The sequence below is a fragment of the Struthio camelus genome, chromosome 1 (assembly GCF_040807025.1).
Source record: "Struthio camelus isolate bStrCam1 chromosome 1, bStrCam1.hap1, whole genome shotgun sequence".
In the NCBI taxonomy this organism is placed as follows: Eukaryota; Metazoa; Chordata; class Aves; order Struthioniformes; family Struthionidae; genus Struthio; species Struthio camelus.
The window spans coordinates 101,562,763-101,590,715 of record NC_090942.1 but is presented as its reverse complement, the minus strand read 5'-3'; the positions used below and the strand labels follow the sequence as shown (position 1 = coordinate 101,590,715).

At 41.4% G+C, this 27,953-nt stretch overlaps 1 protein-coding gene and 1 long non-coding RNA gene across 3 annotated transcripts in view; one reads left to right on the top strand and one right to left on the bottom strand.

The window, feature by feature from the left end:
- Positions 1 to 570: 570 nt before the first annotated feature.
- C1H3orf85 (chromosome 1 C3orf85 homolog) lies at positions 571 to 19,334 on the bottom strand. Of its 2 annotated transcripts, none has more exons than XM_068908281.1 (4): positions 19,163 to 19,334; positions 12,274 to 12,410; positions 11,994 to 12,079; positions 571 to 10,166 (listed from the first exon to the last, which is right to left on the bottom strand). In XM_068908281.1, exons 1-4 carry the CDS (start codon positions 19,230 to 19,232, stop codon positions 10,088 to 10,090), a joined length of 372 nt encoding a protein of 123 aa, XP_068764382.1. In that variant the 5' UTR covers positions 19,233 to 19,334; the 3' UTR covers positions 571 to 10,087. The 2 variants fall into 2 exon arrangements, with proteins under 2 accessions (XP_068764382.1, XP_068764373.1); XM_068908272.1 differs by having other exon boundaries at positions 12,274 to 12,422; positions 19,163 to 19,288.
- The window catches only part of LOC138061052 (uncharacterized), a 50,887-nt gene continuing 35,362 nt past the window's right edge, over positions 12,429 to 27,953 (top strand). The window contains exons 1-2 of the long non-coding RNA XR_011134659.1: positions 12,429 to 14,204; positions 14,591 to 14,705. This is a non-coding gene — a long non-coding RNA (uncharacterized lncRNA). The remainder of the gene's footprint in view (positions 14,205 to 14,590; positions 14,706 to 27,953) is intronic.

The window sequence follows — 27,953 nt, the reverse complement described above, 5'->3', positions numbered from 1 at the left end:
ACTTTCAGAGGGCTAGTGTGCAAACCAGTTTTTCTGGAAAAAAAGTGTTCTGTGCGTGAGATCTTTAAACTGTGAAGGTTTTAAAGGGCACGGTCACAACCCTGCTGTCGAGGAGCTGTTGAACTGCATCAGACTGCAGCCGGGCTGCAGTGAAAAGAAACTTTGAGTCTCGCTTCGAGGTGGTGTGAAATTAAAAGCCAAAGGCCAGAGCTGTTTCACTAACTCAAAAAAGAATAAACGAAGGGGAATTTAAATGCAGGAAAGGCTGACATTGACGAAGCAGCCAGGATGCAAAAGGGATTAGACAAAAATTTAGCTATTTTTGAAAAGGGAGATTTTTTACAAGCATTTTAATTTGGTCATTTTTCCAGCTCAGTTTCTTCTCTTTGGTTATAGTCAAATAGATTCATTAATGGATTGCTAGTATAGTAGCAGATAGACCATGCAGGCTATTATTTTTCGCTTTGCAAGCCACACAAACTAAGCATTTGTTTAACAAAATCAAAGTAAAATTAACCTGGATTTATCTTCCATTTTACTTTGGAATCAAAGTTTCGGGTTGAAGAATAACATATATCCTCAGACTCTGGGACTTGGACTAAATTAGCACTCTAGGAAAGGCTTATCTTTGGCAATTTCCTGCCCTCTGACAGTGAGGTGATAGATGTTTATTTAATTTGCAGTGTAGTGCTATTTGAGAGAGGCAAACACAGGGAGTCTATTGCTCCCCTGCATGGTTTATAGCTCAGCACCTGAACTTCACTCCTCTTGTAGATTACGGACCAATGCCATTCATCTGGTTTTATTGGGTTGAAGATGGAGGCCAGTTAAAACAAGCAGATATATAAATGTGAATGTATGTCAAAGAAGGTAAGAAAGCTAGAATTAGTTAATTCTTCTCACCCTTGAGTTCAGTTATTAAAGATTTTATCAGTCTTCTAGTCTTATGAGTTGAGGGGCTCCTTTTTAGCATTATTTTTATCAGAACAGTCACTAGTGTGGTCATTCACTGCTTGGATTATAGCTTTCTAGCTTAACACCTAAGGGTCAGTCTTGGGGCCACTCTTGCTCCTTAAACAGCAATTGATTTTTTTTTTGAGGCTGTCTTCAGGAGTTGCTTTTGCCTTTCTCCTCCTTTGCTCAGAGACAGATTCTGAACCTTTGCCAGCTATGACTGTTCCTGTGGTTTCTGGGACGTCTGTCTCTGGGCTCTACAAGATTCCCCAAACTGCTTTCTCACTCTGCACTTTCCAAAATCCAGAAAACAGCTCATTCTTGTGACGCACGCTCCCCAGGTTAGGTTTTTTCTGCTCACTGCGTTCCTGCACACCATGGTCCCTTGGTATGGAGCACCTTTGCTCTCATCTGCAGTCTAGCAATCACTTTCCATACAAACCAGGCTAAAGTGAAGCCTAAATGAAAGGATTTATTTACAACAGCCAAAACAGAAAGCACCAGCATGAACATTTAGGAAAGACAAGTTTTGAGGAAATGAAATTGCTGTAAATCTACTGAAACTAAATCTAAAAGGTCACCCTCAATTTTTGTGTTTTCAGCCACCTCTTACAGCAACTTTCCTGACTGACTCTTCAGTGGTTCGGTTTTTTTGTGTGCCTTAGGCTTCAAGTTACAGCTGTTGGAGACATACTTTTCACGGCAAAATGTACTAGCTTGCATAACCGGTGTACTCGTCTTGTATCAGACACGGGTTTTGTTTTATTTTTTGACTCATTTTTACCCTCCCAAATCATATTTTCCTCTGATGTATTCAGGAGCATGTGTTCCCACTAAATATAGACTCCATCTCATTTTTGGAGGGGTTTGGGGGAGTATTGCTATAGCAGATCATGTCTCATATCTGCTGTTTAACTGGCTTGTTTAACAGTTTCCGGAGTTACGGAGGAATAACACCTCCATTTTCCGTAACTGTCCTCCAAGACAAATCAGCATTAACTTTTCTATGTGAAATGTCTCCGTTTGATGGACCTTCTATTAGATATCAGTCCAAAAATTGACCACAGCACTTGTCCAGACCTCTATTATCAGAGAAATGCATGCAGCTCTTAAGACTAGACATGATGGTAATCAACAACCAGTTTGGGCTGACTGGCCAAAACTAAGCTTTTGAGAGGTAACTTTGAGCTTTAAGAAAAGCTTTAGGAATGAAACTTAGGTTTTATCAGGTAAAGTATAGATGAATGTCTTTTCAAAACTGATAGTCTCTCAGGAGGAGAAACTTAAGAGTCTTCCCGTTCTATTTTTAAAACTTGAGGCTCTTCTGGAAAGGATCTCTGTCTCTCACAGCTATGGTAACATTACACAGAGTAAGAAAAAGTCAGTCGTGCACTTAATTCAAACAAGCTGGGGCTTTACAGGACAAAATGAAACTCTGCCCTGAAGCCATTGTAGCCTGGAGAGGCATTGGTGGTGATCAGCCTTTTTACAAATGTTAAGTTATGGTTTTATTGTTGCAGCCAGATGCTCTTTAAAGAAAGTAACACTTGATTTAAATGTTTATAGAGAGAGATTTAATGATATGCAAGGAGCTAGGCAGATTGATTGCACTGGAATTTGTTCAAATTGTCTTCTGAGTGGAAATGCTGCTGTGGCCCTGCTCTCATTTGTGCAGAGCTTGCCTCCTGCCCTCTTTTCCCGCTCTTTAATTTCGGATGAGTGCTAGAGAGGTAGTGGGAAGAACATCAGTTTTAAACCACTGCCTTGGTCTTTCAAAAGATCGTGTTCCACAATCAATAGCAGTTGATAGCCTTTTGACTATTTTGATCTCCTTTGGAAAGTGCTTAATGAAAGTATTAGTGTGTAAGTAGGCTAAGTTTGGCCACAGGGCTGTGGGCTTCCACTAAGAAGCAGCTCTGCTAGGACTTAGAAGGCGTTCAGAGAATTCAGAAGAGTATTCATGCATATGTAAATATAAATTCGAGTAATCTGTCTTCACTGTCTCTTAGTGCTCACTTTCAGCTTGACTTCGACTGGCACGAGTTTCCGTGCATGAATATTTGTGGGCTCAGAGTCTTAATTGTTTTTCCGCTGGTCTCTCTGTACTGAATACCCAGGAGGAGTTGTGCTCATTCAGCTTAGAAACAAAGACAATACGATATGATAAGCGAGAAAAATCACAGTTAAGCACTGTGGAGCAAAATATGATCCTTTAACTTCTAAAAGCCAATTGTAATATTGAAAAAAAAAAAAAAAAGTATTAAAGCAATTGACCAAAATCATAATTCTGATTTTCTTGAATTTATTCAAACCTTACTCACTCATACTGAGCCCAGGAAAGAGATTAAACTGAAAACCTGAACTTCACACATTAAAAATACACCGGTAGGCTCTTAATGTGCCTTTCTAATATATTTCTATTTTATTTACGCAGTCTGTGCATAGATTCATCACTTTCTGTTGTTTCTACCGAAGAAGTACTCATGCAACTGCTATTGTTGATTATTTCTGGAAGCACATTGTGGGACTGGCATATTAGATCAGCAGGGTCTCCTTACGCACTGAAAAAACTAACTCGGATCTCATTGCTGCCTTGTAAATCCACAATGTTTTCTCACCTTTCTGGAAAAACGTATTCTCACTGTGGACTATGTGAGAATACATATGCTGTCTTAACAGCCAATTTTTCTGGTCTGGAGAAACTGCTGTGGTATGTATTCATTAGTGGGCTGCATAAGTTTGGAGAACTAAGAAGCCTACAGTTTAGCAGTCACTGAGTGATCCTTTCCATCTAGGACACTTGCTGGCTATGTGATCTAAGCAGTGGAAGGAAAAAGGAAAATGAATCAAGCATATGTGTATGTAGCCTCTCCTCAAGGAGTCTTTCTGTAAAACCATTGTCCTGTCACAAGTTAATAACGATCCTGTCGCAAGATAATGAGACAGGAACGCTCATAATCCATTATTTTCATTGGACATAATGATTGGTAGTGCTGCTACACATCATATGATCTTGTACTGGAAAGATAATGATTTCATGTCTGTACTCTTCAGTGCTGTGAGGCATTTTCTGCATAAACATACACGCTTCAGGGTGTTCAATTTTAGAGAATGGTAAAAACAGCTCTTTAATTTGATTGAGTCCTGATGCTGCAGGACTCGCAGAAGAAGACAGATCACTTGTCGGGGTCAAATTCAAAGGACAGATCCAGTCCTTTGCCAGACAGCTCGTTGGTGTAGGTCAGCTACTTTCAGACTTTGCTCAGAACAAAAACTGACAATTTCAATGCATTTCTCTCACATTTCCCCTACCAGACTAACAGTAGCAGCAGTTTCAAGCTAGCAGGTTTCAGGGCAGATTAGTTCAACTTGAAAAAGATTTAGAGAAAACTTGGCTGGCCTGAGCTATCCCGGTGAGCTTCTGAGAAAAATGTAGTTATCTATTTCTGGTTCTCCTGGGACTCATCACTTCTTCTAATGAACTGGCTGAAAAGCAGATGATGCAGCATTCTTTTATTTTAATCTCTGCTTACCCATTAGATCTTCCTTAAGAAGCTGATCTTAGGAAGGTGTGCCTAACGTTTTCATGATGTGTGCTGGCTATCCCTTTATTTCCAGTAATGCAATTTTAGGTGTTTAGACCTGGAAAGTAAGGTTTCGCCCACCCCTGTCCTCCCTCCCTTCACTGCTTTGTCCCTGCTCCCATTAGACGGGTCACTTAGAGGCACTCACTGTAGGAAAAAGGGAGCTGGCAGATAAGGAGTTCTCTGAAAATCCTTCAGCTTCCGCTCCTGGTTTCAGACTAGCGTGTCCTAATGAAGAAGCCTCTTGTTTCAAGCAAAGAGACTTTTCTGCAAGAGACAAGAGACCCTCTTGTTTGCTGCTCCTGGAACAACTGACCTGGTAGATCAAGGCAGCCTGAACGTTTTAGTGAGGCGCAGCGTAATCTCTGGTTGCTGTAATTGGGACCTGTGCACAGACCTTGGCTAGATCTAATCCTTTGGCAATTACTGAGGCAAAGAAAATAGTCCTCAGCTGGGGGCAGAGAGGATGAGAAGGCAGTAGGGAACTCTGTAACCTTGAGTAATTAAAAAGGAGATTGTTTTCTGATTTGTAGGATTTCTTGTTGTTCTGATTTGTTTCCTTAGTCCGCAAGGTATTGTGACTGATTCAATTGTTTGCATGCTTAGCAAAATGTAATTGTCCCAAATGACATATGAGTAAAAGCTTTTGGGGGTGTGGGGGGGGATTATTTCTCAGTTTCACTATGGAAAATGTTTATAAACACACTTACAGACTTTTCCTCATTTCTGTAAGCGCTTCTAAAAGATAAAACAAAGACAGATCATGTAGCTATGGTACAGTCCAATGGCAGCTGCCTTCTGGGGTGCCAAAGCAAAATTCAGACTACGTCATGCCCGTGGTGTAACTTGGGTAGTTATCAGGCCTGCTCTATCAGAACGCTTTTGGTAGATCTTTGAACACAGAGCCTCCTGTCTGAACTGCACAGAAGACACTATAAATACTAAAACACAGACACCAAGAGGAAGTGACCCTTTATAGTTCATGCCTGAAATAAAAAACACATCCGCATTTCTGCGGGAGGTTCATTCAAATCATGTTTTAAATTACAGATTCCTTTTTAACATATCTTTCTAAATAACTGCCTAACCAGTTATTCTGAAGGGCTAAACAGCCAGCACTGTGCAAGGTGGCTGCCTTTCTAGCCACTCTTTTCCCATGGTTGTTTTCTTAGCATTAGATAGTTCTACCTGTATTTTGAGGATGGCAGACTGACTGCTTTCCAATGGCATCTTGCACAATCAAGCCTTGGATTTGTGCTAATAATATTGACAGCAATTGTAAGGATGGTTTTTTTAAGCCTTCCCTGCACTAGCTCCCTGCTGCGCAGCAGCTTTCAATCACAGTCAGGATAGAGCTGAATTACTTAGACAGGGCCTCGCATGCTTATTCAGTCCTGCCAATGAGACAGTGACTGGCATGAAATCGCCTTAGCAGTGGCTGTGTGACCAGGAGTAAGCAGCCGAATACAAAGCGTCACCCCACAAGGGCTATCTGGTAATGCCTGTGGGGAACAAAGCTTTTACGGTTTGGTCCTCAAAGGCTGAAATACACTGGTCTATCTCTCCTCCTTCCTTCTTGACCGTTGCTTGGATTCACACTGATGCAGGAGAGCTGGCTCCTCCACGGAGGGGATGGGTAGAGTTGAAGCTACTGAACTCTGTGAGTACTTGTTTCATTTCAAAGATAGCCAGCTACAGCACATAGCCTGCCTGGTGCTGCGGTAGGGCATTGCTGCAGGCTGGTCTCAAAGAGAAAAGCCTCTCGCTGCGTCTCCATGTGCCAATCGCCTTTACAGATAGCCAGCTTGATCACCTCACTTCTTGTGCAAAGAGTTGTCATTTTTTTCCACAGATCATGCTTGATATGATATTGAGTGTCTGAAGTATAGATCTCTTCAACAGCCTTTGGAGCAGAAAAGTAGTTACTGAAATTTCTTTTTGTAAGACACTAATCATACACAAAGAGTGCTTATTTCTTTTCCTGACTGAATTCTTCAATTGTGGATAATTTTACATTTGTTATGTGCTAACTTCTGATCTTATTGCTTCCTATGGGTGATGCTAAACACTAATCATTTATTTTCCACTCTGCATGGAGTGGTTATGGCAATACACCTGCCTTGGGTGGTTGTATATTTAATCAGCCAACATAAAATCACTATGAACACAGTTCGCTTATGCTGACGCTGAGGATAGCAGCAGCAGATACAGATTAGATGAGTGTTTTGTCTGTCTCCCCAGTTTTGGTTAAAATTTAGACAACAGAAGACGAAGTGTAAAGCAGGTGCATAAAAATAGTGTGATACAAGGGCAAAAGTGTTATGCATTAAAATCGAATGAGACCCGATTCAATCATCTGAATTACCGTAGCGATGAAGTACTGTGGTAGATCTGTTTTTGAAAACCAGGTGCCACTGTTCTATGTGAAAAAAGCATTTCAGCTCAAAAATAAGGGTTTCTTTCTTATTACCTTTATGTACTCTTACATGCTGAGGTCATAGAAAATGGTGTTTCTTGGTACTTCAGGCTTATCCCACGTTCAGCATTTGTAGCATGGGTTATGTATAGCTTGCTTAGGCTCTGCAGCATCTACTGTTTGCTCTGCTTGGAATGATTTGTGTTTCTCCTTAAAAGAAAGCCCATGTAGTATTAATCTTTTCTGTAATTACTGTTGGAGAATTGTGTTTTCTTATTTCTCCTGTCACATCAAAGAACACTTGAATCTTTCATCTGGTTTTCTAACAAAGCAAGGCTCATACAATCATGCTGTTTGGGTGTGCATCTGTTTGTTTGTCCTCTATGTCCAGCCTCAGTAATTTTTAAACTGTGGCCTCTTCTTAGTTGAATTTAATAAAGTGGCAGAGATGACAAAGATAATCTGGTTCTTCTGAACTTTGCAGATTTAGGGATCCAAGTGGCAGAGAGACCGAGTGAGTGGTCTGACTGCGGAAAGGACTGTGGCATGTTTCAGATCTGACTAGACACCTGGGAACCCCTTGGGGGAGACACCTTCTAAGCACCACAGATGAGGAAGACCTTCAGCTGGAACTGCTAACCAGCCACAAGACTTTGAGGAATCCTGATCTCTGTAGGTCCGCTTAGAAATTCGTGCTGCCCATGTCACTCAGAAAAGGGCTGGAAACTCAGGGCCGTCTGGCAGACGGTGTCCCGCATCCCCTCCTAGTTAGCTTCTATACAAAGGCAAATCTGACTTCAGCTGTCTTTCCTCTCTTTCAGCACCCGTTCCCCCTCTTCCCCATGACGTCCATACTGTGACCGGCCTTAGCGGGGTTGTACTCTTCTTTCAAGAAGTCGCAGTGTTCGGAAACTAGCTAGAGGTTGTGCAATTTTCACAGAGTAGCAGGACAGGAGTCCCTTCCTGCTCTGCTACTGAGACAGAAAACTTCCAGGCATAGAAAGGAATTGCAGCCCGTTGTACTGGTAGTGAAGAACCTGTGTCCTGATGCCGGTATTTCCATCTTCATAATCAGCAGACCTGCATTTGAAATTCTCTTTATTTTAACCATGTGCTTTGAATTTCTTGTTGATAAGATACTATCTGTGCTGCATAGAAAAAGCAAGGGGAAGAAGCCTGTGGGTGGCAACCTGAAAGTGTATGGGAAAAGGCAGTAAGGAAGAGTCCAATGTTACCTATGCTGGAACACTATGTGAAGCTGAATAAGATGAACAAACCTGGGAGGTAAACGTTTTTCCTGGTTCTTAATAGACTGCAGAGGAAGGAGTTTAACATTCGGATGCCTGTAAAAGCCTTTTACTCAGTGTCATGAGCAGCATGTAGTTTGATAACATGAAATAAGCGCCTTGTCCTCCACTGCCGCTCATGCGTATACGATTCTTCCCATTTAATTCAGTAGGACTAATTATCTGAATTAGTGGCATTAGCTTGAAGCTATGGCTTTGCAGATTGAGGTTCTGGCTTTCAGAACAACTTCTTTAAAGGAATTAGTCATGTCCAAATACAACAGAACTGTCAAATTGCATCTCCTGGCTTTGTCTGACACATTGGTCACAAAACCAGCCTTATGCAAGACTGTCCTCATGGCAATAGGCTTAAGGCAGTGGTTACTCTAATTTTATGTCACTGACAGCCATGAAAAGGTTCATAAAGTTTGGACAGGTACCTCACCAGGTGACAGTAAATGAGGTAACATGCACTTCATTTTACCCTCCACCTCAATGCTGGACTTTGTAATCCACGCTCTGGGGATGTCTGTTGTCCAATTAATTTGTAAACCAACTCCCGAACTAATGTCCATTTTGGTTTAATTTACTCGGTAGGCATTAAAACCGGAGCTAATACTCAAGCAGATCCAACACCCCTGCCTTGGCAACAACATCCATTAGAAAGGCAGGGCTGAAAATAACAGCGCTTCAAGAGCTGATGTACAAGTGTCTTGGACATCACTGTCTACAGGGCAGCAGTATCAGTCGGACCAGCATGGTGCATTTCTACAGTTTCTATAGTTTACCTTTAACTTACTGTAGTAACTCTGTAATACCTGCCTTTGTTACTAAGGAAAACAGTGGGAGGATTGAGGATCTGAAGAGCTTGCTTATCTGAGGGTGGGCAGCAAGGAAAGAGGAGTGCAGCAGCCAGGACACAAATGTATGTTTAATTGTTGGGGTCTTTTGGTCTATACATCATGTGTCACCCCTTATCTTTAAATGAACAGGTCATAATTAAGTACTATGAATGAAAATTCTACATAGTAAATACTGAATGTGCGTCTCATCTATCTTTTTCAAGTACTTAATGAATTTCCAGTTTTAGCTAATGAATAATGGAGATTTCAGGCCCACTGTCCTAGGCAGGAAAATTAATAATGGCCTACGGATACTTTCATACCTAGCAGGGTGATAGAGATAGCTGAGATGTCAGAATACATATTCCTCCTTAGAAGATCCAATATATTCTTCATATTCATTCCATTTGGTATACAGTCCATATTCACAAAGGACTTGGGACCTACAACACATACAACCTGTTCTGTGAGGATGAAAAGGGAGAAAAATTGCCTTCCTTCACCTACCCTACCTTTAGGGTTACCGTACGTTTTGGTCTCACCAACAAGTTTTCATTTTCCATGTGGAAATTTTGACTAGGGTTGAAAACTTACAACTATTTGCTAGGAATTTGTTAATAATATATTGAAAGAAATCTGAGACCCCTTTCTCTTTCTTCAGAGATGTCCCAGAAGTCCTGAAATAAGTCAAGGTAGCAGATGGGAATGGGAAAACTTCCATATTCAAGGACTTGGCATAAAGAACATTTTGTCATCACCTCTTTTATTAGAAAAGGAGTGGTGAATAAATGTTTTCACCAGCTCCTGCTGCTACAGCGTAAGGAAAAGCAGCTCACTCTTGTAGCTGTGGTTTCCATCACTTTTGGCGTTCAAGTCCAAGTCCAAAACTTTAAACGTGGAAAGCAAAGCTTTCCAAATAATAGACAATGGGATAAGATAGTCATTTGTGGCAAATACATGACATGCCATATCCTAACATTGCCAGATATGACAGATGTGTAGGATTTAAGTGCTCATCCTTGTCTGTTGCTGGAGGTGAGTCCCGGACTGCTGTAGCATATCCATGTAAGATTTGATGTTGTCACTAGAAAAGATGGAATAAATTGCATTAAAACACTCTCTGCAAAATGAATTTAAAGATCCTGTTGGCAAGTTCAGTCTTCAGATTTGCCAGTCCTTTCAAGATGCTGTACTTCCAGAAGAAAATATTTGCATCAGATTTCTGCATATGCTTGCTTTTCTTGGCCATCTAGAAAATATTGCTAATCATGAACAATAACGCTGGAAATCATTATTCTGTGTTATCCACATTGTCTTTTCATAACCTCTAGCTTGATGTCCTTTCTACCATATGCATTAGTAAAAGCTCAGGATGTTAATTTGTGTCATGTTAGCATTACGAATTTTATTTCAGTCTGGATGTTAACCAGCCTCCTCCTGAAATCAGAAACATGCTTCAGTGGGAGTGCCTAGAAATGTTTCTGTAAACTAACTTTAATTCCTGTCATATGACAATCATAAGAATTACCATTCTGCAGGCATAATTCATCTCTCAATATGCCACCTGGCACTGCTTTCAGACACGTTGTGGACAGCTAATAATTAGAGGTTGTCAGGCATTTTCTATATGAATAATTTTTCTGATGGAAAAGGTGGGGGGGGGAGCTCAGGAAGAACATACAAAGTATCTTAAGGTAACCTCAGTTTTGTTTAAGACAGAAATGACTGTTGCCAGGCAAGAAAGTTTCTGCCCATATCAATTTTGGAAGTTGTGAGATAATATCCTGATGCTTCCTTCCACTTGCCCAAGGACCCCAACACTAGCCTTGGCAGGAGGACAGGGAAATTGTGTGTTTTAGCTGTTTCTTCTCCACTTTGCTTCTGCTCTGAGTGAGTGAAACCAGCAACACCTTTCACGTGGGACACTCTTAAGAAATTCAATTTGTGACTCCCCAAATCAAATTCTCACCTTGCAGAACAGCGCGCTTCAAAAATCACTTTTCAAAACGAAAATTTGTGCTAACGAGCGAAAAAAAGTCTACTTTTAAAACAACAAAATTCAAACTATATTCAAAGTATACCATGAGAAAAGGTTTACCCATTTTAACATTAGTGGTTACAGCTAGACTAATCAGATTGCTATTTCTTAGTAATTATTTTAAGCACTGAGACTTGAAGGTTTATGGGTTTAGTGCTACCCACTCTTGTCCTTTTTAAAGGACTGCAGCATCTTCGTGTGAAAAGTTTTTTTCAGGAGCGATGTGTGTATTCTGCATTATGCTTGCAAACTGAATCATTTAGCAATTGTTTCCTAAATTTGACTTAATTATCTCTCAAATGTGTGCATGTTTTAGCACAGTCCTAAACAATTTCTCGATGACAATTTGAGATACTTTATTTCATGTAGTTGTCTGCCAATCTATAAATACTGATTTTTACCAACTGCTACACCTCATTCTCCATTTTGTTCAAATGAGCTTTCATTCTACATTGAATACCATTTTGTTACTGAAATAGATTATTTTTTCCTTATCTTTTTATTTTTCTACTTAGGAATTACTTTATGTCAGCATTTAAAACAACTATTTATTTCTACAGTTTAACTTTTGGAGACTTTTATATGTATAAAAGCTTTACATGAAGGTCTTGCAAAGCATTCTTAAAAAATAAAAATAAAAAGAACTTACCCCAATAAAGTGACTACATTTAAGTAACTATAAAACTTGGAGAGTAATAACAACAAATCTTCTTTAACTTGTCAAGATGTATGACAAATGTAATCATATTTCTTAAAATTATCGTGTCATATTATGCTACTAGGCTCCACTTGCCAGTTTTGTTCTTAGGTCAATTTTGCTTACTTAGATACCCATACCCCTTCTGATTCCCTTCTGGAGAAACTCCATGTTACCTGACAATAGAAGGATCCAAAGCATAAGATCCCAAGTATATGTAGTATTGTGCTGTATTTCTCAAAGACGTCCATGATTCACTAACCTGATCAAAACAGAAAAGAATGTTCTTAGCTTTGATATTAAATAACAGTATATTGAGCAACCTTGCCTACACTGAGAAGTTAGACACAAATAGACTTTCGTGCTTGCCCCCAAGGATTTCTGTTATGTGTTAATTCCTATTCTGCTTTTTCTTTTTCTTTTTCCGTAGATATTGCAAGATCATAGAAGAAGTACCTGCTCTGCCACAGTATATTCCTGTGCGTTCAGGCTGCTGCTTGGGTCCCAGTAGTTCTGAGAATATGGTATTTGTCGTTTAAGTCGTATGAATTGATTTGCTGATTCTTCTGTCAGAAATGGTGCTCCGAGGACACCTGAAATGGAAGCTGAGCAGTATTTATAATATCAGCAACATACTTTAGAATGTGCACTTAAAAAAAAAAATAGTTATATCCACGTAGCAGGTCTTTGGACTGGTAGTTTCTTTAAAAGAAGTCAAATATGGACTTACCTTAGATCTTCAGAAAGAATTTTTTTATAGCCTGAAACTAATAAAACGGCTCCTACAAATCATTGTTTTCCCGATGAATCCAAAGTGGATAGATTTACAGATTTTATCTTATTTTTAATACCAGTGTTTTAAAATAGAAAAAATTTAGACTGGAATTACGCTCATCTTGAGTGTGCTGAGAAACCTGAAGCAGTGTGAACTTTACAGTAGCTACCTCTGAATTTAACTGCACTCCCTAAACCTTCTGGAAAGGTGAGGTACAGTCTTTATTCTCCTTAGCGGCAGCACAAAAATTACCTGCATGGAAATTATTCTGTAGACAGAGGATATTGTACTGATAATCTTGTTACTACATTGCTCTAGACTGCTTTTGAGGTCATCCTAGGTGCAGATGATCTTCTTGAACCAAAAATTCCTCCCAAGAAGAAAGGCTAAAATCCTCACTAGCTTCATATGAAAGGCGTTGGCAGGGGAAGAGTCTTCTCTTGTTGGTCTCCAGTGGTTTAGATTTACATCCATTTGGGGCTAAACTGGTCTGAAATAGCATCTCCATCCAAATGGTACAATCTTTAATGAGTGGCTGATTAGGTTTAAACTCAAATCAAGTCGCCCAACCTGAGGCCATTGTCCTAAAACAAGTTTGCTTGCAAGTTTGCTCCAGTTTGGTCAAATAGGTTTAAATAAACACCTCAAGATGAACTGTACGAACTTAGTACAGCTAGGCCAAGAACTTGAACTCTTGTACATCAAGTCTGGTAACAGGAGTTTTGCAAGCCAAGCGGCTGGCTCCCTGACATCTCTCTAATGCTCTTCGTCTTGGGGGCAAGAATCTGTTCCATAGCTGCATGAGAAAAAACAAAGCTTATGCCAAGTTTCATTATTTCATTATTTCTCTGGCACTTTACTATTAGCCAGTAGAAAATCTATGAACTGTTAATTTCCCTTTAGTAATCTTTTTTTTTATATATTAAATATTTTGTAAAGTCCTGATTACTCTTCTGAACTAAGATACCTGAACTGGGATCAGAAACTGGCTCAGCAAGTCTTCACTTTTGTTTGAATATATATATACTTAGTAAGGGTCATTAAACATTAAATTTTATCATTGGTATGTGCTTTGGCCTTCTGGCTTCACAGTGAGCTTCAATAAAGATCATTAAGCAGCTCTGCTTTTTCTGTTTCTTTTCCCCACTGCCACTGTCTTCAAAGGATGAGCTCATAGCTCTGCCGCCCGGTGGGACAGTGAGGTATTATCTTGGCTCGTATGGTGCGGAGTGCTTCTTTTAAGGGTATTAACTTTCAATTTTTAATACACCGTCTGCTCTGACTGCACCTGTATCCAAATGAAATGCCATCCCTAACTGGGCTGAATATTCACTTTGATTACAGTGTGCCTGCCTGCTTTAAGGGGAAGAAAGGACCCAAACTAAGCTTTTCTGACTGAGGGGTGTCAGCTCTGCTGCTAGCTTCTCCACCCCTGTTCACGGCAAGCTCTTGTTCTTCTCTGTCTGCTTTAAAAGCCATCCTGAAAACCAGCGACTGTGCTGCCTCAAATCCTTCCCCCTCTCACATGTGCAACTGGGAGCCATCCCGATAGGGCTTGTCCCTAGATGCCGGGGCACGCCGAAGATGCAGGAGTAACCGGGAGGGCAAAGAGGTAAGTGCCTTTAGACTCAAGTTAGCTCGTTCTCTCTTAGCCCTACTGTGAGGATCACTGTGTGTCCCTGAGTGGGGCAAACTTCACTCATCTGCAGGGGAGCTCTGGTGAAACTACTGACTCTCCAGCAATGATCACGTAAGTATTTGAGAGGTGTTTCACTGGGACTGCGTGGACAAAAAGGAGCGTATGTTTGTTTGTGCCCTGACAGAGCTCAGAGGAAGGCTGGTCTTAGAGCTTAAATGTAGGCCTGGGGGAGTGGGGTCAAGCAGTACCTCTGAATACAGCATATAGTCTTCAGTGAATAACCTACGTCTTGCCTCAGCTTGAGTTTCTCCACCTTTCCAGTGGCTTACTAGAAATTTGTGGAATTATTTGTTCCTCAGATAGGTGCTTTATAACCATCGAGTATTACTGAAGGCCTTTGGACAGCACGCACAGCCCTCCACCTCACAGAAGACTCGCACAGAAACCAGGAGAGAGACTGAGGAGCAGACTGAGGTAAGAGTTAATGAAATTGCTCACAGTGCATGAAGTTGAGCTGAGAAGCATAAAGAAGTTCAAGTTCTAGTGAAACAAAGTTAAGTCAGTGGCAAGAAGGCTGAATGTGTTAGACAAAAACGTTTTTATTCAATTCTGTTTTTCCTCTTTTCTCCAAGATGAGTATGTTATTTAAAAAGCACATGTAGAGATTAATGGTCCAGAGGGAAAACGGGAGGAATGTGTGTAGGGAGTGAGCTATTGTAAGGGCTGTATCAGCTGCTACCAGTTACAGTATTTGTTTCCTTTCATGATTTCTACAGATTCCCTCAGCATTCTGATATGAAAATCAAATTATAGAAAAATTAGCCATTTTTCACATGCCAGATACTTAGCTTGTGTAATTTCTGCCTTTAACAGATAGTTTTGTCTGGCCTGTACACAGTGTCCACAGGGAAAACTATTAGTTATCATTACTGCTACGATGTCTTCTGAGCATCTCATTTTGGATTAGTGGAATTGGTATAAGATTAAACTTGACAGAGAGGAGATGGTGGTAGACTCTTGTCATCTTTTATCAAAATAGCAAACGGGTACTTAATCCAGCCTTGAAGGTCATAAAACCTAATTATGGGGAAGGCATATTAAATAGCTTGGAATATCAGGCTAATAAGAAAAATGTATCATAGAATAGCAAGCAAATTACACTAAAAAGATAAAAACAGCCTGCATGGCTCTTAAGTTACTGTGTATTAAAATCCACTCATACCATACTCATGTGGCAGCACAACTGTATTGTGCACAAACAGATTTTTAGAAAGCAGGATACTTAGCTGGGTGCAACTCCAAAAACTGTATAGGGAGACATCTTTTTCAGTTAGTTGAATGTCTAATGATCCACTTTGTCACAAAAACAAAAATGTGTCAAAACTTAATCCCATACTTGCCTTTGTCTGTTTAGGCACTCACTTAGTTGATACGTTTTCTTTTTTTAAAAAACCATTGTGGGCTTAGCAGTCTTTGGGGAGAGCAGAGAAGCCACCCTCTGCCTGTCTGATGAGAGAGTTAAATGATAAGAGGACAAACTTTTAAATCTGCTTTAGTATAGAGAATGCCTTCCCCATAAGGAGTCTTGCTATCCGGATCAGCAGTAGTGTGTAAGCAGTAAGGAGTGATCTCAAGGCCTGGGACTAAACTTTAACCCCGATATGCATCCGTTATAGGCAAGAATGGATTATGTCTGACTTGCTGGGGTGCTTATGAAAAATATGACAATTACTTAGTAACACTTCAGTCTCTTTCAGTCCGCTGTTATATGAACTAGAGCTGTTGTTTCTCTCCCTGCTTTCTGAAGACCGTTGCATGTTTCTGACAATCTGAAAACTATTGCCGGGGTTACTTATATCAATGGCACTTAAATGTTGTAAGCTGGCAGTTGCTCTGGCTCCTTTCCTTTTAGTCTAGTAATTCTTCTAATCACTAGCTTTGGTAACTGTGCCTGGTCAAAATGTTAGACCACAGGGATATGCCTGCCTGTGTTATCAGATCTTAAAGCCAGCAACTGGACAGAGCGAAACTTCAACCTTCGACACTTTAACCTTGCTGAAGTTGCTGATGCTGACGTGTTAGGAACTTTGAAAAGGTAAATTGAATGCTGCAGCTCAGGTGTGTTTCTTAAAGTTAGATATGAGCTAGAATGAACCCCCATGCTTCAGCTATCTGAATTTATAAATCCAGAAAAGATTGACAAAGCCATACACTACGACATGGTCATCTCTTCTTTTTTTTTTTTTTTTTTTCCCCCCATCAGACTTCCAAGCATATCCTGGACAGACATGTTATAGAATATAAAGATGCATTATGCCAAGAAAAATTTTATTTTAATTTTTGGTCAATTTATTCTGAAACATGCAAGGATGCAGAATACCACAAGGCAATAATATAAGTGCTGAAAGAAAAGCATGGAAGTGGCTGATTTTGTCTTAGCTGGCTTAGGAAAGTATTTTTGTAGATTATATGACACTACGAAAATCAGGATATAGTTATCTGTCAGTACTTTACAGATTTGGGCAGATTGCTGCAGGGATACTTTTTGGGTACTGCGGATGACCTTTGTGTCATGACGTGTCACCATCTTTTCAGTTAAAAAGCACAATTATGTTCAAATTAAACACCTACATATTGCCTTTGACAATGGTGAAAAAGAGAGAGGTGTTTCTGCGTTGGCTATGTATTCCTATATATTTGGGCGGGGATAGGCCTTATAATAAAACTAAATCACATTTGCTAATACCTGTTGACTGGAAAATTTAAGTCACTGATCATTAAGTGATTAAATGTTGTTCCTATCAGCTAGTCTTTGAAATTTTGGTCTCATCTGCTTATATTTCAAATTTGAAGCATAGTAGTCTTTATTCTTTGGCAGTTCTTAATTTTACAGCATAGGACACAAGAGGTCTCTAATTCAGGAGATGAGATCTCAGTCATTAGCAATCCTTAGAGATATATTAGCCTCATACCCTTATCAGCAAAGGCAGACAAGTGACAGACACTTTATACAGAATCACCGATTGAACACATTGTTGGTGTGATGCCAGAGGTCAGGAAATTTCTCAGGTATCAGTAATAGCAAGAAATCTGGCAAAATTCCCAGATAATCCTAGGGAAGGAACTGCTTTCTGGGCAACAGAGGGTGAAAAATGCTCCATTCCTTGCTGCAGCGCTCTGTAAAGGCTGAAGAAAAGCTCCAGCAAACAGCCCAGAGCGCCTGGTGCAGTACTCGTTTGCAGTGGCTGAGCTGAGGGTGTCATGAAGTGTTAGGTTCTCATTAGTGGGCTTACGGGCTGTTTTTTTAATTCGCTGAGAGGTTTCACAGTTAATGAAAAGCTGAACTGCACATTGCCAATGGTCAATGCAGCTTTTCAGAGCTCATGAAAAATTAGTAGTAAATAGTTTTTCTTGTCTTTTAAAGAAAAGAACCTTGGAAAGAGGGCAAATGAAGCTATTGTGAAAGAGAGAGGAAGAAAAGGCAGATAAGAGCAAAGATAACATTCTTCCAAGGGAGCGTCACCAGGCTGCTCACAGCCTGGCTTCAGGTGAAACTGGATGTGTCGTTCCAGTTGAAGGAAAAGAGGTGAGGTTCAGGAAGACAGGCAAGGACCCAGGAACTGGCCAAGCTCAGGTGCACAACGGATCAGGGAGTGCAAATAAGGGGAAGGGAAGGTTTCTAGATGTGCTCTAACATGCAGCAGAGAGAGAGGGTCTTTGTCTCCTTCCTCCCTGAAGAGTTTCTCTGCCACCAAACCTTAGGGACATACGACAAGGAAGAATTTGGCCCAAAAGAGAGAGTATACCTGAAGGTGGCCCCAATCCACAGCACATCTTTTTTTGTACCATACAAGGAAAAAAAACCTCCTTTTTTAATAATCATTTCTCAGACATCTTCTTCTCCACTGAGAAAAATGAGTGATCTCATAAAAATGTTACTGCTGCTCCTCTTTTTCTTTACTGCTCTGTATAAAAAGTGAAATACTTGGGCTGTTTCCCTCATGTGGGAAGGAGGCTTAATTAATTCATGTTTAAGTATTGGCTAAGTCTGCTCACATCATCGTGCCTTAGTTCTTCCCTTGTCTTTGCTGCGTGTGTGTTGTAGCACTCGGATCCAAGAAATGCCTTTAATACATTCATGCGGATGGAGCGTCTTTCCATAATTCGGGCAATCACCCGAGAAGTCTATAGTCACTTAGTGCCTGCCTGCTTTGTTTTAATTTAATATGGAATAAATTAGTCTCACAGCATGCACATCACTGAGCATGGACCATACCAATCTGTATTTCTCTGAAAAGAACAGTCTTTTAGCCTTAGTGATGCTGCAGCCCTGCTCAATCCATTTGCACGCTGGGCCAAGTTTTACAAAGTGATCTTTGATTTTTAGGCGTCCCAGCTGCAGGGTGTTAAAAAGGTCTAATGATCAGACAGTCTGAGAGCTCTGCAAAAATCAGCCCCCTTAGGCAATTTCAAATCGGACATCGCAGAAATCACTTGCAAAATTGATCATTTTGAGCCCTTATAAACACACGTGAATTGTTGGTGTTTCTTACAAATGCTAAAGATGTGATCAGAATAATGTTTAGAGAAGATTCTAGAAAAATCACACTAAGCTCTTTTGACAATTTTAACATTTCAGGAAGTCATCTCTCTCAGCCAGGAATGTGTTCTCACCACTGAGAGCTGAAAGAGGTGCAGCAGAAAGAGCTTCAGAAGCGAGAAGGAGCAGAATCAAGGCTGTATTTCACAGGCTTTGCTATGTAGCCTTGTGCTCGCCCACTCTCCCATATGTCCTTGCTGCAGTGATTTCCAGTTAATTCTCTTCCATCAGTGCTATTCTGGCTGTAACTTTTTTTTTTTTTTTTTTTTGGCCAGCTGACTATTTAACAAGCCAGAAGTGAATGACAGGAGACAGGGTGCCAGGCACTTACCTGTAAACAGCAGAGCAGGCACCAAAATTTGAAACGTTTTCAGAGACATTGCAAATTGTCCAGAGAGCATTTCCTTTGTAAAGCGTGGACGGTCATACGGTTTTATACTTTGCTGTCTTTAGGTTTATAAATCATTTACCCGATACCTCTGAATTGTTGGTGCAGTCAGAGGGCAGGGTACAGTGCTTAGTTCAGATTTGTCTTGTATGCCTCTGTATACTTTGGACTTTGCAAGCTGATCCTCTGATGAGGCACAATAACTCATTATTGCGCGGATACATCCACTTATGCTTAGGCTTTATAACGTGAAATAGCATACTGGGCTGGTTCTGTGCACGCTGAACATGGCAGGTGTCAGAGAATCAGGCTTTTGCATAACGATTTTCCCCTGGTTGTAACGGACTATAATGTGTTTTATAGTTTGTGGATATGAATGGTGAGAAATGGTGTTTGAATCAACCTGCTCTGAGAACAGTGCCTAGTTATGCAGTGTATTTTAGCTGCATAATGCTTCGACTGAGGAAAAACCTCTGCGAAAACCTGTTGAGGCTGCACCTCAGTGCAGGGAAGGGGGGAGCAAGCTGGGTTCCTGCCACCTAGGCAAGGATCACATGGTCTTTTGTTTTCTCTTTCAAGTGTCAGGAATCTGCAGAGGGTGGGCCACCAAGAGTTCATGCCTTTTTACCTTTCTCATGTCTTCAGTTAAATTTTGTCTGTCTGTCTGTCTTTATTTATTTTTAACATAACTCATTGCCTGTAATTGTTTTGCCTTACTGCAATGCAGTTTATCTTCATAAACTCATATACATCAAAGAGAACAGGCCCACGGAAAAACTGAGCTTTATCACACGTTGAGGTGAGTTGATCTGCAGTTCACCAGCCCAAGTGTACATAAACTCAAAGACCTTTATGTCAGAGAATTAGACCTTGCCAACTTTACAAGTTCCAGGGACCAGACTCCATGCTTATGGGCAGAGGTATATCGTTCTTAGGGTGAGGGCAACCATGGTAAGAACCACCCAGTCTAGACAGTGGATGAAGCAAAAGTTTGTTAGGAAGTGAAATAGCATTTGCTTATGTAATTATAGAGCCTCATCATTGTTATCATCCTATAAGGGTGGACAGGAGGGAGAAGGGGAGCTTTTTGAACAGCAGGCCTAATAGTGGAATTTGTAACTTTGCGGTAGGTCATCTAGCAACTTAAGTATTATTTTAGCATTGTTCTTTAAAAAAGAAACCCCTAGCAAATTATGCTTGGAGGCAGGTAGTCTGCACTCTGGAAGCACATTGACCACAAGCATTAATATCTGAACTTGGAATGTTTGGATCTGCCTTCTCCATCTCTGAACTACTACATTAAATGTGAGATACCACCCTTTTTGTGGACTAGCATTAAAGGCCAAAGGAATAGGACTTTTGCCAGTGGGTGGCCCAGGTGTCTGTGACAGACGTAAGCTCTCAGGGACCGTAGACCCTCCCAACAGAGCTTCCAGGGGACCACGCTGTAGTTATCTTTTCTAGCTCACAAACCTTTCTGGGCCATCTTCTGCAGTCTGTCACACACTTCTCTCTTCCATGGACCTGCCTTTCTATTGCAGTTTCCTTCCCACAGGCTTTTCCTTCCAGTTCCTGTCTCTTTACCTAGCGTGACATAAGGAGGAATATGTTGGCATGTCATTTCATATTTATTGCAGTTACCCTTTCTTTAATGTGAAGTTTGCTCATAGAGAAAAGTGTGTGTGATATGGCCTAGGCCAGGTGAGAAGATAACAGCCTCTGAGGTGGCTTCACTGTTAACGCAGGAATAGAGAAGAGAGGGGCACTGCTGGACTGGCAACACAGACCCAAAACACCTGTTCTTCCTATCTCATCTTAGGAAGCCAGAGGATTAGACAGGAGAAAGTTTTCTTAGGAACAGGAGGAACTGAAAAAAAAGCTCAAGCAGTCAGGTAGAGGCCATGGATTCAAACTGACCCTGAGTATGCTAAGTCTGGGCTTGCAAAACCTAAAATTTAATCATTGTACTTGCAGTTTCCAAATAAACGTCTCTTATGTGCTGGAGAATCTGACTTGACTATGTCCTTTGCTGATGAAACCTTGATTCTCTTACAAGAAAAGTCTTCACTGAGAGGCACAGAAAGTCCTGCTGCAGGGGCCACGAAACACAGCTGGGATGCTGCTGGGCCCAGGGCCAGGCTCTGAGCTCAAAGGAGCGCAAGGCTTAGTCTGCTGGGGGGGGGGGTGAACCAGTGGCTGGGCACCTTAGGGAGTGATAATACAATAAGATTTGGGAAGCAGCAGAACTACAGATAGCAAGTCCTCTTGGTCATACAGATCCGTGACACTTGAACACCTGTCCTGCTTGATGCTTTCTTCGTTTCATCCTGTCGTCTTTGATTTTTAGTCTCCCTCCTGCCCTCCCAGTCTGTCTTTTCCAGCCTGCCTAGCTCTGTTGTCTTCTTCCAAGACTTATCTTCCCTCCTGCTGTGTGCTGTGCAATTTCACATGAAATGATTCTGTGCCCATAAAGATGAACTTCTTTACATTGAAGAGTTTATTAGTCCCCTGTATAGAAAGGGGCTTCCCAGTGCCATTCCCCACCCAAGCCTTTTCCTCCTCTAATTTCTATCCTGCTTCCCACTTCCACGTAGGCATACAGTTGTCAGGGTTACCACCTGCCAGCTTCCTCCCCAAATCCTGCTATTGCCTAGTCTTACTTCAGCTCAGGATATCTGAGAAGAAGCCAGTGTCCTTCCCTGACACTCTAATGAAAAAAATAAGTATATTCAATCTGAGGGCTGTATGTGCCCAGCTGTCTCACACAGAAAAGTTTTTCAGAGACAGATGTGCTCTTAGCCTGTCTTTGAGGGCAATCTCGACATCACTAAAAATCATGAAAAGCCGAATGTTCAGTGTTCAGTGAATATAGAATTTTAGCTGTCAATCCCTAACAGACATGCAGACTGCACTTTTTTGGGGAAGATATATGACTTGGCCCAATGGCTCAAATTTTCATATGGAGAAATGAATCATCATATCATTCTCATATGATACCCTCCCTCTCTTGTCAAATTTCTGTTCCCTACTTTAGAGCACGGAAAGCTTATTCAAAGGAGTTGTCACCAGAATATTCAGTACAAGTTAAACTCCCCCCCGACATGTCCTTGTCTCATTTGCAGAATTAGCTGAGATATTGGTTGAAATGCTTCCAAAAAATTTCAGCCTGAGGCAGACACCTGACACATTTTTAAAAAAAAAAAAATCAGATGAAACGATAAAAGTTTAACTAAGTTACAACCAAGTGAAAGTAGGATTATATAAAAGGACATGTCAGGCAATCTTAAATGGTACCAGCTTTATCAATCAGGTGTAAGATAGGCCTCAAACAGCAGAACTCTAAGTTAGGGAAAGATCAGAACGTTTTTTCTTTTACCTTTCAGTAATTTTAGACAGTAAATCCCTATTTCAGGGGAAGGGTCTATGTTCTTCATCTACTGGTACCAAGTAAAAGATTTCCTTTCTTCTTTTAAGAAAAAGGGTAAAAAAAACTAAAACAGTAGCTGATTTTGGCTGGAACAGTTTTAGAAAGAAGTGGAACAAAAAAAATAGGGCCTATCTCAAAAACATACTAGGAAAGCAGATGACCATTGGCTTTATAATGTGATCTCTTTGTCCTGAAATAAATTTTCAAGGTCTTTTTGATGAATGAAGTAGTTATAAAATAGCTAATTTATAAAATATCTGAAATATATTCGAATTGACTGTCTTTTAAGATTGCTTGCTGCTTCAGGTTCATTGAGTTCAGCTAACACATGGTAAAGTTATTGGGAAAGGGCAAACAGATAAGAAACCAGTCTACAAAGACTGGGTTAGGGAGCAGAGAGGTAGATCCAGTTGAGAAGTATGAGGTCATGAGCTCAAAAATACCACATTCTTTTTCTTCCTTGGCACCTCGTTCACCCCTGTACCTGTGTCTCACAACAGGGAGCTTAACTCTCTTGATCTAGTTTTGCCATCTAAATGTAATGATAGTTTCTCATTCTTGGCAAAGTGCTACGTAACTCTGGAAAACCATCATCTTCTGTGTGGATTTAATATCGAATGCCTCATTTGTTTCAGTTTGTCTAACATTTACCAATTGTGTTTGTTTAACCCCAAGACACCTTTGACTTAAGTGCATCTGCTTACACCAGTCTTGAATTCAACGTTATTTTTTTAAGGTATTTGAAAATGTCGGTTGTGTTGCTGTAGTATCTTTTTGGTATGCAGATAAGTGCAAGTAGTTTTTAGGAGCACATAAAATATGCAGAGTGTGGAAGGTTTCTTTCTCAAAATGGAACAGTAAAAACGTGTAGAAAAAGTCGTACATCATCCTGGGGACAATCTACTCTACTCTACACCCTGATTAGAAACAGGGTGTGTATTAGCGGTCTAAAGAGCCTGAGAACGTTTTCATTTTGTCTTGTTATTATGTTTGGTATTCTCTGTGTGACTGGGACTAGCTAAATTCAGCAAGGATGCCGTGCAAAGGCAAACTTGAGCCACTTAAATGAAGCAGTGCCCTTTGAGAGTCCATGCATTAGGAACACAGCAATAGCTTAATGTTTAATGTTTCTTGATGGATTCTCAATATCTTAGGTTTGTAATCAGCTTTTAAATGCATATTAGCTTTCAACATCTATCACGTTCCGTGGCAATCCACAGTTGAACTAGTGTTGTGTGGGACAGTGTTGAACCCAGCAGCTGACAACAATTTGGGAAAGTTTCTTCTGTCTCCTTTGGTCTCATGGGGAGAGCTAATATTTGCCTGGCTACGTGATTCTGTTCTCTGTTTTCTCAGCTAGTGGGAAGGCAGGAGCGTTGACATCAGGACTGTCTGCAGTTTGGGCACCGCAAGCAGCTCAACACAAAAGATGGTCTTTGGCAGGAGTTTTGGGAAGGTCCTAGGGGCTTCCCAGCACTTTGGGTCAGTAGCTGATTCCCTATGGAATTACTCCAATTAGTTTTCTATACTCTGTCCTGCCATCTCCAAGCAGTGCAAGTCTTGGAAGGCACCTGCTGGGAGCCTGGCACTGGAGATGGGCATTGACACATGGGCTAGGGGCAGCACTCTGGCTCCAGCTGCTAGAAGCAGAACTGGCAAGGATGCCTCTCCGAAGTCAGCAGCGCTGTGCTAGGAGGCTTATGGGCAGCCTGTCGACTCTCCTGTCTCTTTACAAAGTGTTCCTGCTGCTGGGGAGTACATTCTCCCCTTCTGTTCTAAGGTGATCGTGTAAAGGTAATTTTTGTACCTCTTTGCACCGCGGGATTGAACTAAGAGCAACAGGGAGATCTAATGCGAGCAAGTTAACAGGCCTTTTATTAGCTCCCAGTTCAAATGCCTAGTCTGTTTTGAAGTTAGCTTGCTGTCATATGGTAACACAAGATTGTGCGTTTTACGCTTTCTGGCTGGGAGATGTATTTTAGTTCAGTTTTTTTACTCCAGTCAGTTACAGCTCTTGCTGAGCCCACATTCGCCTATGCAGAACAGCACTGCCAATCTGGCTAGTTTTGTGCTCAAGCACTTTTCTTCTGTTCATCTCTGTGGACCCTGAGTGCAGGCCTGAAGATCCCTCAACAGAGGGGGAAAAAAGTGTGAATGTTTTAACTGGCCGTGTTTTCCCAGCATTGCATCGCGTAAAACTCCCACCTTCTCTTTAGGACAAAAATTCCGCGGTCTGCAGGACTGCAGGAGCTTGCACTGGGAGCGCTCTGCCACAGTAGGGCTGGGAGCTCACCCCCTCGCGCCCCAGTGCTGGTGCCTGCAGAGGAGCTTTGCTCCAGGGAAGCATCCCAAGGCAGGAGGTAGAGCTGAGAGCAAGTGACAGAGCCACCTCCTCCTACAAGAGAGGCTGTTTAAGATCGGCCTCAGCTTTTCTTCATGCAGGAGCGCTTTTCATTGCAACCACAGAGCATCATCTTCGCCACTAGCTGCAAGCAACCTATTGGGGCACAGCCATGGTTCAGCTGTGGACAGTGGTGGCCAACACACCCCAGTCAGCTTGGGGGTGGCCATGTGCCCCTGCCACGACACCCCATGCCAGGCTGCAGTACCTTCCTCTCAACTCGTGAGTCTCTCAGGGCTGGACTCGGAGAGCATCTGGGAGCTTCTGCCTCCGTTTTGTGGCCGTGGCACCTCACCAAGTATCAATGAGACTTCGGTTGCTCTTTGGGTACCCCAGCAGCATCCACACTGGGGTACCACTGGGTGTGTACCACTGGGTGAAGCACCTGCACTCTGGTGTTTGGGCAGCATGGCTGTGTCTGGGGCAGGCGGCAGAGTGGTCACACCGGCCTACCCCCCCTCTGGCTGCGTTTCTGGGGTGCAGTAAGGCTGGGTTGTTTCCCCCTGCACCCCTAGCCGGTCTCACCAAACCCCGCTAGCGAGTCTCACCCCGGCAAGTGCCACCCACAGGACCAGATCTCCTAGCCCTGTTCCTAACACATGGTGAGTGGTCAGCACAAGCAGGGACTTCGGTATCCTTCCTTTTTATAGTTATATATAGTGTTATCAGTACAAAGCTTAAGAAAGGATGCCGAAATTCAAAGAAATGGCCTAAAAGCTTAAATAATTGTTGCTTAAACTTAAATAATTGTTGCTTTGAGTGTTCCCCTTGTTTACAAAGGGAAATCCAGCCTCAGATGTGACTGTAATGCCTAAGAAATACTGCATCTCTTTTGTTGCAAAGGTCCTTCTAATGTCCTTCTTAGAGTGTTTACTGTGTCACATACAGCATTTGTCTACATTTTCAGCAACTTTGTTATGCTTTACATTATACCTGATTTTTGTATCTATTGAGTGTCCTATTTTCATGGAATAATTGGTGTCCTCAGTAAACAGTGACGTTAGATGAGCTACAAGCATCTGGATTGCACAGAAGATTTTTTTTTCCTTTATCATTGAACTCAAGCATAGGTCCAAGGGTGTAATCGCGTGGCCGGCTTAATCAGCGCCACTGATAACTCCCTGATACCAGTCTTGCTCTCAACTCACCCGAACACAGCTCCCCAGCGTAAGAGGAAAACATGCTGGCATAAGACCGCACAAGAAGCTGGAGCAATGTGAAAAATCTCTAAGAAGCTGTCAGTACTTTATCTTCTGAACTCTTACTTCCTATGGTGCAAAAGATTATGCAGTCTTGGGGCTTTTTTATTTTTTATTTTAGATTTCTGCTTTAAAATCTCCTTGCGGCAGCATAACCTGCAGTTCTTCTGTCTGACAGCCAGAAATTGTCACAGCATTCAAGACAGGTTGCTGCTGTCTGATCCTGCCACGGTGTAGATATTAGCTGACAATTCTTGGAGCTGTTCTAATCTATCACTCCTTATCCATGACAGAGCAACAGGGGCTTTCAGGCACAAAAAAAAAAAAAATGTTCCTCTTGATGTAGTATAAGGCTGCATCCAGAATATCCTGTGTGTTTTTCCTGCCTTCCTGCCAGCAGTGTTGTGAGAGCTGAGGTGCAACTTGGGTAGCTTAAAGCAATTTCAAATGCAGAATACTTCAAGTCCTCTCTCTTCTGGAAATTAATACATATTGCTGCCAGCCTTGCATCAATTTGGGGTCGTGTTGATGGAGTCGGATTGAGCTGGTCAAGACACGACCTGATGGTTCAGTTTCCTCTTACATGAGCCCTTGGAGGGAGGATATGCGCATGTTTTTTCTCAGCTAAGAGAGTAAAGCTGTTGGGAGTGTCTTGTGCTGTCATCCCCTTTTTACTTACGTAGCACAGCAGTTTCTAATGTATAGAAGCAAACAAATGTTTTAACTTGTGGTAACGTCAATTTTTATTAGTTCTTTCTAAAAGCTGAACAACGTACAGCCAAAAGTAATGGCTTTGACGTATAGGATTAAGGGTCAAACCGTAGCCTGTATTCTCATAAAACTGGGGAAGTTAGTGTCCAGATGAGAAATACGACAAACTCTGTAACTGGAGCAATATGAGGAGCATTGTTAGCGCTCTCATAGGCTGCAGTGGGAATTAACTGCTATTGGTGTGACTTTTGCCACAGGTATATTTAACACAGTTGAGTTAAATCCTTGTTCTGTGGAGTCCGTCTGTTAATCTGGCTTCAATCCTCCTATCACCTGCTGTTGCTGAATGTGGGATGAACTGATCCTTATGCGCACTTGGAAGATAGGGCCTGGTTTTAAATCTCATTATAGTGGTAAATCAGGAATGGATCCACTAGGACTGGAGTTACACAGGTATGAAACCAGGGCTGGCCTTACTAATTACAAATACATGTGTCTGCATAGCTCCTGGCTCTTCATAGATCGTGCTGTCATAGTACCACAAAATGGTTTTGTTTTCTACCAGATTCAAAAAGTACGTCTTAGATTCAAAAAGTTAGTCTTGTATCTCAGCAGAGAACAGCCCTGGAAATTTTATCACCACTTAAAATATTGGAAATAAATGTACAGAATATAATATAGATGAAAGCTTAGGATGTAGCATGATCAAGGGTTTAAGATGCCTCGGTCAGCATTTCAGTGTTTAGAAGTCCTTAGCAGACCCCTTCACAATTGTGTGTCATTTCTGAATCATCAGACAGAGCTGCTTTCACCCGACATGGTAGGTCTGAAACTGAGAGTACCGCTCATGTTCATTACAAGACACAGTAAATTTGCTGTTGCTAATTGCTTCTCATTCCTAAAAATGTTCACAATTATTTATTTCAGGTCTACTCATGACTTTTTCAGAGCAACTGCTGAGATGTTTGACAATGACTGGTAAATATTACGCTTTTA